Genomic DNA, 12,572 nt, shown 5'->3' with positions numbered 1-12,572 from the left:
TCCCGGTGGGATGTTTTCACTTATTCAGCTTCCTTCTCTGTGGGAGTCAACTCTCTGTGGCCTTAAGCAACACCACGTAACGGCATTATAAAATGTGTATGTCAAGGCTCACTTCATCCGTTCGTGAGCTGACTTCAAAGCAGCGATGACGTTTCCGTGCCTTTTCGCCCCATTAGGATCAAAAGTCATGTATTGGTTTTTCCTTGAAGGAATATTTCCATACTGATCAAACTTCAGCTCATTAGACAGAGTTACAGTGCAGAATATCTCCGTTAATAATGAAGTCGAATTAGCCAAAAAAAAACATGAACTCTACTTAATTTAAACGTACAATATGTAGAACGTTTACACTAAGATATCTAAATTAATTAAAAACTGACGAAGCCTTTGCAATTTTTTTTTACATTTTCGCAAATATTTCCAACAGTCAGAGAGTCTGAATCCTTCAGCTTATAGTTGTAACAGGACGTGTCTTGTCAAGGCCACCGCGATAACAGCCCTGTCATGTTTATCGTTGCTGTGGAAACAACATATGTTTCTTGAAAAGTCACTAAACGAGGAAGCGTGAGCGTGATTGGCTACAGGAATATTGCTACAATATTTTGACTAGTTTGGACATCACACCTTTACGTCTCTGTGCTGCAACCAAGCAACGACGTGACTGATGTTAGAATGTGACTCATTTTAACGTCGGGCTTAGTGAAGCCAGAACTAACACTTAGCCTGTGCAACAGCCCCCTGGGAATAAATCAATCCTCATCACATCTGAATATGCAAATAATTCTCCAGTGTTTAGTCTGAACTTTGAGTTGTGTTTCTGTTCAGAATTCTTTCTTCTTTTAGGATGCTGTAGATGTTATAATGCTCCTCTTTTATAAATGGGTGCATGCATTGAGAGGAAAGAAAAGACAGGACAAAAATCACCTCATCACATATTGCAGTTGTTAATAATCATTATTAGGACTAACCGTATGATCATTACTATAGATCTTTACGAGGCAGCGTCATAAATCATCCTAAAGGCATAACTGTAAAGATCCGTCCTCTGAGGGGAGAGAAGTCCTATCGAGCATTGTTTCCTCTCTCTGCAGGTTTAACAGGCCAGTTCTGTGAGATAAACATCGATGATTGTGAAGAAAAGCCGTGTGGAGTCCTGAGCATTTGTAAAGACATCCTGAATGGCTACAATTGCTTCTGTGCTCCTGGATTTATTGGTAAGTGAAAGCCATTTTGAAGTTGTTTTTCTCTTGCGAGCTAAGGTGGCATTTGATTCACTGAGGCAATGTGTCAGCGCATTGTGAGTCTTTCATGCTCTTCTCAGGAAATAGCTGCGAGATTGAAGTGAATGAATGTCTCAGCCAGCCTTGTGGAAATGGAGGCAACTGCATTGATGAGCTCGACTCATTCAGCTGCAAGTGTCCCCTTGGAATAACAGGTAAATCATACTCTTCTTACCATGGCTGTGTTTGTTTGCATGACACCACTTTGTGACCGGAGGTAGAAAGAGCAAACACATTCTCGACATAAGTGCAAATACATAAAATACAATCCCTGGTGAAAGAAGTACTGACTCAACTTTTTCCACACATACTCTTACCGTAATGCTCAGAGTGTTTCAGTAAAGAGACACCCATTTTGAACATCTACAACAACAGTACTTAAAAGAACTAAATAGCATCTCTTACCCTGTGTAAGAGAATCTGCATCATACACACATTGTTATTACAAGATTCTGTTTATTCATTGTTTTTTCCTTTTGTAACATTAAAAAAAGACTAAATGCTTTTCTCTCAGCCTCAAGCATAACAAACTTATATTATAAACAAAAGATAAAAATCCCATCAATAAAAAACCCACTAAGAAATAAAATCCCCTCTAACGGTGCAGTATACGTAGGGTTATGGTTAGGTGCATGGTTTGTGTGACCTGTGTGCTGAGGCTGTGGTCCTTTGTCTCCTTTCACCTGTGTTGTTCCTCACTGTCTCTCCCTTGTCTTCTGACTTTGTCCACTGTCCTGTCACTGTAATCAGTGCATTAAAAGCAGAATGATAAACCTTTAATAAAAGCACAGCTACCCACTTATAGCATGAACCTCCTCACTCGTGATCACGAAACAGTAATTAGCAGGGTGTAGAGAGCAAACTCTTAGTTAATAGCCTAAATGTTTGTGTGTGCGCTCAGAAGTGCTTTTTGCGCTGACGTCTGACCTGTCTCTACACTGCTAAGTGGATTAGACACTGCACTGCTTCGTTACCTGCATGTGCAGGTATCATTAGTGTGTAAATGTAGGTTGGAAATGTGTTGTAAAAGCGCTTTGAGCACTTTTTTCTCAAGGTTGCTACCTGCTGTTCCAAACGCTTTCTACTCATTGAAAACATTTGAAAAAGAAGCTCGTACTCAGAAAAAGCGTTATGTGACACAGGCCCTAACCCTGCATTATGAGTAATAGTCGAACTTTGTCTTCATTTTAGTGGCTGGTTATTAAGACTAAGAACAGACAGAAGGAAGTAGTGATGTGTTTACATGGCAGCGCTCAACAGAGAAAACCTTCAGTAGTCACTTCCCTGAAACTGCACTTCTGTTCTAACCTGATTGATAAAAATCTTTTGACGTCTCCGAGGTCTTTTAGAAAATCGAAATGTTTCTCACTTCATAGGGCATCAGTATGAGAAACATCTTTTAAAAGAACCTCATTGTGTCAACAGCTAACTCCTGCCACCCTCCAGGCTACATCCAGGCCACACGGAGATTAGGTTCTTAAACAAGCTGTTTCCTTTGTAGTGTTACAAGAACAGTGCAAACAGTACACTGGTATTATCTGGCGTGTTGCTGTTATTCAAACATGTTTTATCGCTGCAACGTTTAACATTATATAACGTCCTCCTTCAAAGCCTAAAGAGATGGTGAATGTGTGAAAAGACGGAGGAAAAGTAACTGACCACTTTGTTCACGTGCAATCATCTGCATGTTATTTAAAAAAGGAGGTAAACTGAGATGTAGTTTCTCTTTTAACAGACTATACATTGCATTACAATAATTTACGATAAGTTTTTCTGTTAGTATATACAGGAAATTGTCAATCATGAGTACACAGCAACAGAAAGACCTCAATCTCCTTGTACTGTTTTTAGAGGAAGAGTTAAGTTTCCAAAACTGTACCATGGGATTGTAAAGTTTTATGGTTTGAGGTTTATCTTCTTTTAACTCCTTTTTAAACCAACACACTCAAGGTGTCACAAATCCTCAATATTTCTAAGAGTCTTTGAGACGTTGCGGTTGTCTTTAAAATGGAAAGGGATATGAGCAGAAGCTGTCTTGAAAGCATTAAATAATCAAAAGTTATGAATTGAATAGACAGTAAGGCACTTTTTAGACTCTGATCATTTCTTTGCAGGGACCCTCTGTGAAGTCAACATAGACGAGTGTGTATCCTCACCATGTCGGCACAACGCCACGTGTGTCGACCTTGTTCACGGCTACCAGTGTGTTTGCGTGCCTGGCTTTACAGGTTAGTGAATGTATTTTCTGTGTTTGGGAAAATTCTCTCTTTGTTTGCGTTCAGATCAACGAAATGTACTGTGCAGCAGTAGCAGGGTATAAGGGAATTGTCTGTGTTTAGCTCTTTGGGTCGTACTTTGACTCCAAATTAAATAAGAAGATGGGGGGCTTACAGAAAAGAGTTTTCAGTAAAGGCTAGCAGTATTGCACAGGAGTGTGTTCATCCTCTGTACAGATTTTTAAGAAGCTCTATGAGGCGTTCTGTAAAGCTTTACCAAGCCACCGCAGGTCCTTGAGCTAAGTGCTAACACATGTGTGCAGACATGCTGACACAGGAGCTACTGCAGGGATATTTAGCTGGTATGAGATATCTTAGTAACACTTTTCTGTCAACATTTTAGTATGCTTGCATTTTAGATGGATAGTCATAGCATAAAGCTGCATGAGCAACAGCAAATCTGTTGTCCCACTTTCATCAGGCCCCATCAAAAGGGGGTAACAAATCCGTCCTAATTTTCCCATATCCTGAGATCCATTTTAAATAAGATGGTGGACTGCATACAAGTACACTTTATAATGAAGTGATTACTACTCAGTTGAAAAGGCCAGTATTACAAATGTTTAAAAAAAATGAAAGGGGCTTAACTTAGCCTCTTTTTAGTAGCTTGTGTCGTGTAATTATCTTATATATTAGCTCGTTCAGTTGCAGCTGTTCAGGTTGCGAGGCCACAGGAGCGGTGCTTTACAACGATAGGTTAAAGACTGGAACAGCTGGTGACACTAAGAGGAAATCCTTTGTCGAGCAGAAGGTTTTGTAGGCTGAGTGCGTCGAAGATGTTTCCCCTGAAACGGGACATCGCTGAAGAGAGCCTCTTCCTCGCTAGTTTTTACAACTCGTCCATTTCCATTTGCACTTTTGCTCGATGGACTACATTGCACTGAACAAAGAGCAACTTGTTCAATATTTTAAAGCAGTCGAGGCAATCCAAAATACTGCGCGGTATTGGCCATGCGTCATTTGCATAACACAAAGGGAAATAATAAATTCAGCTACATGTATATTCTTCTCATGTCTCCAATTAAAACAGAAGTTTAAAACGATCACATCTTTATTAAAACATGATGCAGTGCTGTTAGAAGAGGTTTATTTAAAAAGTGGATCAGAAGCTCTTCTTCATGATATAGAAACAGCAAAATAGTTTGATGTCACAGTTGTTGACTGTTATCTGTGGTAGTTATTGTTCTTCATATACTGCTGTGATGCAATCTGTATTTCCTCCTGCTTCAACATACTCACTGACGGTTGCTGAATAATTGCTAATAATTCCCACAGAGCTTGTTTAACATTTCCTTATTAGAACTGAATTGATTGCACGCTGGATCTTGAAGGGCTAGTTTGTCTTTTTTATGAACATTTCTGAGAATAATACATTGAAGAAAACTTCACTGAGTGTTCAGAAATAACAGAAATGGATTTCTGGCTGTGAAGAGGTTCTCAGCACCACAGCGAGCCCGTTTAAGGCTTTATTGTGGTTCTCAGGCCTCCAGTGGACCTGTATCTGCTCTCCCATCATTTGTGTGCAGACTTTAAAGAGCCTAATCTCAAGGAAAAAAAGATTCATCTGCAAAGCACACACCCCATTATTTAGACTTCATGTTGTTTATCTCAGATTCCTTCCCACTTTATACTCGTATGAAAAGCAGTGATGTAAACAAGCCTGAAGTGCGTGCAATCATACAGGACAGTACAGCACTTTATGAGACTTAGAATCCCTGCAGCTCTACTGAGTCCACTCCAAGACCCTACAGTGATGAGTTTTCTGATTTCAACATGGGCTGCCAAATGTAATGTCAGTGACCCTTCCATATCGCTTATTTATCAATCTGTGTTCTTCTCTGTCAAAGGTACAAAGTGCGAGCTTGACATTGATGAGTGTGCTTCATCTCCCTGCAAGAACGGAGCCACTTGCATTGACCAGCCCGGTAATTACTTCTGCCAATGTGTGGCTCCATTTAAAGGTAATGAGCGCTGAGGGACCGGGGACAAAAAGCAAAGTTAATTAACTCCACATACTATTATTTTCACCTGTCTGAACTCACTTCACATGTATCACCGAAATGAGTACATCTTCATTTGGTATCTGTGCTTAAATAAAGAAATCTGGAGTAATTAGAGGGATGTTATCCATGGTCGGTGATTCAGCCACACCAGTGATATCTTCAGTTAGAGGATGGAGGTTTTGTACCTGAGCAGCTTTGTCTTTGCAGTTCAATGGGAAAAAGCAGGGTTATAAGAGGTAATGGACGAACCTAACATCAATGAAAACCATTGGCGCTTGAATTAATTTACATAAGGAGAATAAGACCAGATTGAATAAATCATTACTGTCTTCTCAAAACAGAAATCTAGGTTTCATTATATTTTATTTGGCTCTTACAGTGTTGGACCAAATATAGGATGGCCTTTTTACCTTGAAATATATCTTAAAAAGTATGCTCTTCTTATATTCAGGGTGTAGACTAATCGAAAGAGGCGACTCCCCACAATGTGTGAATGGTTATAGGGATAACAGTCTGATAGTGGTGGCTGGGCGTCAGAGATGTCGGATGGTAGTGGTGCTTGATCACGTCGCTGAGGGTTGGGGCAGCTCTGTCTACTTGAGAGACTGGCTTCTGCTGCCGGGATAAGGCCTGCAGGGCTTTTAACACACTGACACAGAAGGGTCCATAGAGGCAGGCCGTCACCACCAACAATCCTGAGTAACCTACAAGACATGAGTTCTCAGGAGCTCCAGCAATCCACTCCATAGCAGCGTAAAAGTGTGTATATTCTGTCAGACCATCGTTCACAATCGCCAAGGTGGAAATTCTCTCTCCAACATGGTTTTGGTCGGCTTGGTAACGGGCAAAGGGCCGGAGCTGGGGCGAGCCTTGTTCTTCCTGCTAAACGGCTACAATGTAATGCAGACACCTGTCAGTCAGATCAGCCACTCGCCTTTTGATGGAGCTCTCTTATCCTTCATCAAATCGAAGGGGGATAGGTTATAAAAAAGGATCACTTCCAGTACAGTTTTGCCGATCAATAAATGAGAGATTCCTTTTTTGAACCAGGCTGTAAACAAGTTTATTTCTGCTGTCAAAATGGACTCTTTTCCTTGGATGTGTACACTCTTTAGCGGTCACTCAAGTCCATGTTTTATACATAATGATTTTTTTCTGACTAGGATTTATTGGCTGCAATTTACTGATTATTATTCCCAACAAGCTACTCACGTAAGTATGAAGACCTGTCAGGAGATAACATTTAAGCAGTGACATTTCACCAGAGCGGAGAGCGCTCCATCGTTAATAAATGTGAAAAACGAGCAGCCAGCCAGCCAGACGGTTCCTAGTCACAGTCATCCTAACAAACCGAGCAAAAGTCAAGAAGGACCTTGGTCACAACCCAAGGACCACTCTGACAGATCTGATGAGCTCCACGGCTGCGAGATCTCCCTGGAAAGACAACAGCCGGGCCTGCACTTCACAAATGATGGCTTTACAGCAGATTGGCCAGGACGAAATGACTCCCGAAGAAAAGCATGTGGATCTTACAAAAAAGGCACTTCAAAGACCCGCTGAAAGCACAAGGAGAATTATCAGGGCTTTGATGAAAATGGAAGTGTGAAGATGTAATTTAAAAGACCATATAAAATAGGCACAGTTGATTACCTGTGTGACACCCTCACTACTTAAAGGCATAGCAGAGGCCATTAGATGACGTGGTGGCTTTTCATAGTCGAAGGTAAAGGGAGCCGTGAATAAAACAGAGTGTTGATTGTGGTTTGCTCAGTTTGGATTATGAAAGCAGCAGAACACAGAATCTAAAATACACATACACACGGTACCAAACATGCAGCTGCTCTTCTGTTTCCAAGTAACTTTACATCACCTTGAAATAATCACCAACTTTGAAGCAATCCCAATCTACTCGGTCAATGCTAAACCTCAGAAAAGCAGAAGCCTTTGCTTGCACTAGATTGGTGTTACACCCAATCAGCACTTCATTCGTCTTCCTCGTTAAAGATCACGCATGTGAGAAAAAGACTCTTGAAAGTGAGCAAGAATACTTTGTCCTCTACGGCTCAGAAGCCTGCTTCCTTCCTTCTCACGCTGTGTGCCTGTAAACATGGCATTTATAGTAACAGGATTCATTTATGACTTTACGGATCTACGAATAATTTAACATTTTAAAGTTTCCAGTAAATCTGTCTGTGATTACCTGGCGTACAAAGACTGGATTTTCTTGGGTCGCTGAATTATTTGCATACATATGTTTTCTAAAATTAGAAAAAGAAAATCAACTCACATCAAGCAATGAAAATGAAAATATTCATACTAGAAACTCTTTTCATTAGAGTTTTTGTGCTTTCACTTTTTATAGAAAATGTTTTAAGAATGTTTTTTTTTTTAAATTCATGTGGCTCTTTTTTCAGACATGATCCCTAGTAGCGTGGAAAAATCAAGGCATAACACATTTATGATGTGTCATGATTAGCGTTTTCTTTTTAGTTCTGCACATTCTGGGCCTGATTCTCGAAAGGATTGCGTCGATGGTTTAGGTAACAGGGACATTGTCTGATGTTGTCACAAAACACCAGAAAAGGTATTTAATGCTAACCTTGATATGCTACGTAGCAAAAGTTCACTCCTTTTGGCCGGCGCTGTTTGTGCATATTTTTTCACATTTTGTGTTTTTTTGTGGCGTTGCATTCGTTTGGGGCACAAAGGTCCCCTTTCCATTCAAATGACTCTTTGCAAAAACACTCACAAATGAAGTGCAGTTATAGTGAAAACATTACAGTTTATTGAGAGCTGGTGGTAAATTAGGCCCCCAGCCTTAAGCCAGAGTTCATTGGGGGCCCTTCCAACCTTTCTTCATCACCATTATGTCTGCCAGAGTCCCGATGCTTTATTTTCCCTTTTTGCGTCTTTCTGTTTTTTCATTCCCACACAGATAATTCCTCTGCATTTTCTGACTTTCATTGGCAAACGTTGGTTAGTTTTTCACAGCAAATATGCGTGCAATGCTTTGCAAGGCATAGAGAGGGAGCTCTGTTAGATGGGGCCCCCTTAGGGAGGTGTCCCACTGTCAGTGCAAAATGTGCACATTTTGAACCACTGCTATTGTTGAAAGTTTGTCAGCCCTTGGGAGCCTTCGACTGGCCTGGGACCCCAAGCAGTTGCCTGTGTCTGCAAGAGAATATTTGCCTTATACGAGATGGCCTGTTCAGGACAACTACTCCACCTTTGTATGAAGTAATAAAAATGATCTTTCACTTGAATATGACTATAATTGTAATCTGCACCTGTGGAGAAAGTCCGGCGCCATTAAGCTGCACAGCGATGTGCAGTGTTGTTTTTATTTTCACCTGGACGAGATGCCATTACTGGCTCAGTTACAGGGAGGAAGCTTTTTACAAACTCTCTTGTGTCACATCTTTAAAGACTTGACTGTACAATAACCTCGAAAGGTGTCTTCTCCCCATCCAGCTCCTAATCTGTATCCTATGAGGACTGAATTAAGCTCTGCATGACAACGCATACACCTGAAGGAGGGGCTGGCATGTCTCATCTCCACAAACAGACGCGAGCACACACTGCACGGAACAGGACATGGCCTTTTTTTGCACTTGAATATCATAAACCCATCATATGCCTTGTACAAGAGACCTTGAGACGGAGCGAATGAAGCACAATCCTGCGAGCTGTGTGTGTGAGATGCATTCATAGTGAATTCTTCCCGTCTAATGTGACTCATTTGTTTCGACTTCATTGCCATTACTTGGCCTGATTACGGTTTCGCTTTGCATGCTCTCGATAATATATTCCTTTTTGTATTTAATAACTTTCTTGTTTGTGCCTGAGAAGAGCGATCTTTCTTAAACAGATGTGTGCCTCATGCATGACCTGAATATAACGATGCCGCGGGGCTTTAATTGGTCTGCACAGCTTCAGCAGTTTGCTAAAACAGTGTGACCGTTTAGTGACAGAAATCTTAATAGTGCAAATGGTAACTTTCAGTAAGCATATCAGTAATTAAATTGAGTGCCACACATCTATAGGTGGGCTTTTCTTGGTTACATCAGCATGGAACAAGACTGCTGATCAGGAGCGTAGACAGAGACCATTCATTTAATTATTGTTCGTCACGAGCACAAAATGTGTTGAACTGTAATCAGTCAGTCATTCACTCTTAATGTTTGGAGGAAAAAAAAGAACAAAGCAAAGTGTTTGGTAATAAATCCTCAAGGATCATCTGTGATTGCAAATATTTGTGTTGTTTGTGTTCATCACTTTCATCAAGGAAATTCAATTTGAAAAAGGAAGCTACTGAAAGAGAAAGGAAACAACCTGCAAGATATAATCACAAAAAACGAATGGAAGAAAAGACATCATCTGCAACTGGAACACTTGTAAACCTTCATGTTTTGAATGAATAATCTTTTCACTTCCTGTAATCTACTACAAGGACTAGTTGCAAGAAACACAATATGGGTGTAATCTTTACTTTTGTCAGGTTTGCAGTTTCATTGCATTTCTACACAGATTTTTGTCTGCTGAATGATTCTCCGACGTGTGCTTCTCTGCCTCTCTCCAGGTCATAATTGTGAGTTCCTACCCTGTGAGGCCAGTAATCCATGTGAGAACGGTGCAGTGTGTGTGGAGGAGATGGATCAGGACCATTTCCCTCTGGGTTTCCGCTGTCACTGTCGCCGGGGCTTCACTGGCCCCCGCTGTGAAATCAATGTGGATGAGTGCAGCTCCAGCCCCTGTTTTCACGGCTTCTGTTATGATGGTAAAAAAAAAAAAATCAGCCTGTCTTGGCAACATGCTTAATAACAGGCTCTCAAGATGGACGCAGAACTCCATACAAATGCACACACATACACGCGAGCAGTGACTGTGTCAGATCTCGTTTCACTCTCTAACAGTCTGACAGGCTGTTTTCATTTGGGTCACCGTTGAAGCTAATAGGAGTGTTATGAGAGTGGAGTTATTCCATGTGATGTGTGGATCTAGGGCTGTACCTGCTGGAGAAGGCTTGATTAGGTCCTCAACATTACTGGAATAAGAGATCAGTCAGGCATCAGTGTTGTGTTGTTGTTGGACTAATGCATGATTAATTATCCTGAGTCAAGTTACCATTTGGTCCTGAAGTTTTCATCTGTTGCATAAATTCTACAAAGGCACTGTCTGAGAGTTTGGGAATATTTATCAGCGGTGTAATGGAGTTCAATTATTTTTTCCCTTTCAGTCAAAGACGATAATCACTCTCCTTTGGTGTGATTTGACGTCCCTAAAAGTTGTCTGAGTGTAATTGTTGTAAAATGCAGTGCTGTTATGGATCCTCATTACAGACATCAATGTACATTTATTGACAAGCAGGTGAGTGGTGTTGGAACCAAAGACTGACTGACAACTTGCAGTGATACGAGTCTGCTAGCGTCTAAAACCAGCTGTTAAATGTACATAGTGCTACAAGCAGCAGCAACTTGGGGTTTTGTGTCTTGCCCAATGTCAAATCGGATATGTGCCTGCAGGAGCTGGGGAATTGAACCCCTGACCTTCTGGTTGAGAGCCTCTACCAACTGAGCCACAGCCAATCTCAAATAATTTACTTGTCTTGTTTATCTTAATGTCACTCTGTTTGCACTTTCTTCAGTTAAGCCGTGACTTCCTGCTCCCTGTGTCTCACATCTCATGTTACAGAATATTAACCTCATTTGGTCCGTGATTGCAATTTCCATTCTGCCGATTCATTTTGCATTTATTGTGAAGACTCAAAACGAACACTGCACATATTTAAGTCAAATAAATTGTTTGAAAGATTCAATCTCAAACATTTGATTTGTTCCCTCTGAAGCAGCACATGTGAGGAGAGCGGTGATTTGAATATAAATATCCACAGAGACATAATGAGAGGATCGGTGTTTGTCTTGACCTCTTTCTTTTCTTTGGATTGCCAATTTCTTTTTTGTCCTTTGTCATCGTCCGTCTTTTTTTTCCTTTGTTCATGCCGCTTTAGTAACTAGTTTACTCTCAAGGTGGGAAGGACTGCAGAAAATGTTAAATTGCCTCCACCTACTCTCAACTACTGCTGGGAGATGGATGCCACTTTAAATTTTCCTGGGAATATCGACCTGACACCCTGTTTGTTATACCAAAGAACACTGCAGATGCAAGGGATTTCTTAAGTGGGCCTTTGGCTTCATTCACCAATGGGCTCATTTGCCGAATACAAGCAACGCAAAAAGCATGCATCGAAAACAATAATCTTAAAGATGATTATTGTAACAGCTGCGTTGGTCAAAACAGGTGAAATATCTGTGCTTGCCTGCTTACCCTGCAGCCTGCATGTGATCTCAGCTATTCCTGCCAGTCTTGTTCCATTGGATTTTACAGTAAAAAACAGTGATGCCAGTGGATCACTATCAAAGAGTATCCTATCCCTCACTGTGCTTCTCTAGACCACGGCCAGCTGCATCGACTAATCTCCAGTGCAGCCAGTTCACCTTAGGTTAGTGAGACAGGCCTCTAGGAGCTGTTGGCCGGCACACAGCAGCAGCCAGGCAGCCACCAGGGAGAGCAGTGCAGAGCCACAGTGGCAGCAATGAGTAATGCTGCTGCCACCCAGGACCTAAAGCATTTAATGAGAGTAATAGCAGCTACACGCACCAAGACAGAGTGACAGCATAGATTACGTGGTAAATCTTTGGGATAATGAAGAATCCTGGGACCCTGGCTGGGGAAGTAATAAATTCACTCCTGTAAGAACTGCAATTACCTCTGTCACTGGCTGCCTGTACACCAGTGTTGTGTCGGGGAAACAGAATGATGCATCCCGCTTTAACATCATTAATAATTAACAAGCGGAAGGAATAGATTATTAGACATTGGAGATTCTAACTTCTGATGGAAGAAATTGGCACATTTGTAACAACTGAATAAAGAATGGTGATGAAATAGGAGCTCTACCCCTGCTGTACTGCGTTTCCCGCCTCGTTCAATGTGTTGCATGTGTGTTGAGAGTG

The 12,572-nt window shown here is 41.2% G+C and overlaps 1 protein-coding gene across 2 annotated transcripts in view; it reads left to right on the top strand.

Annotated features, from left to right (window-relative positions):
- eys (eyes shut homolog) overlaps positions 1–12,572 on the top strand; it is a 176,142-nt gene that overhangs the window by 50,529 nt on the left and 113,041 nt on the right. For both annotated transcript variants that reach the window (XM_079363047.1, XM_079363046.1), the window contains 5 exons: positions 1,092–1,214; positions 1,322–1,435; positions 3,395–3,508; positions 5,404–5,517; positions 10,139–10,336. In XM_079363047.1, coding sequence (XP_079219173.1) covers positions 1,092–1,214; positions 1,322–1,435; positions 3,395–3,508; positions 5,404–5,517; positions 10,139–10,336 — 663 coding nt within the window. The remainder of the gene's footprint in view (positions 1–1,091; positions 1,215–1,321; positions 1,436–3,394; positions 3,509–5,403; positions 5,518–10,138; positions 10,337–12,572) is intronic.

The sequence above is a fragment of the Symphodus melops genome (assembly GCF_947650265.1).
Source record: "Symphodus melops genome assembly, chromosome: 15".
In the NCBI taxonomy this organism is placed as follows: Eukaryota; Metazoa; Chordata; class Actinopteri; order Labriformes; family Labridae; genus Symphodus; species Symphodus melops.
The sequence above is the reverse complement of the archived record's forward strand: the minus strand, read 5'-3'. Positions and strand labels throughout refer to the sequence as shown.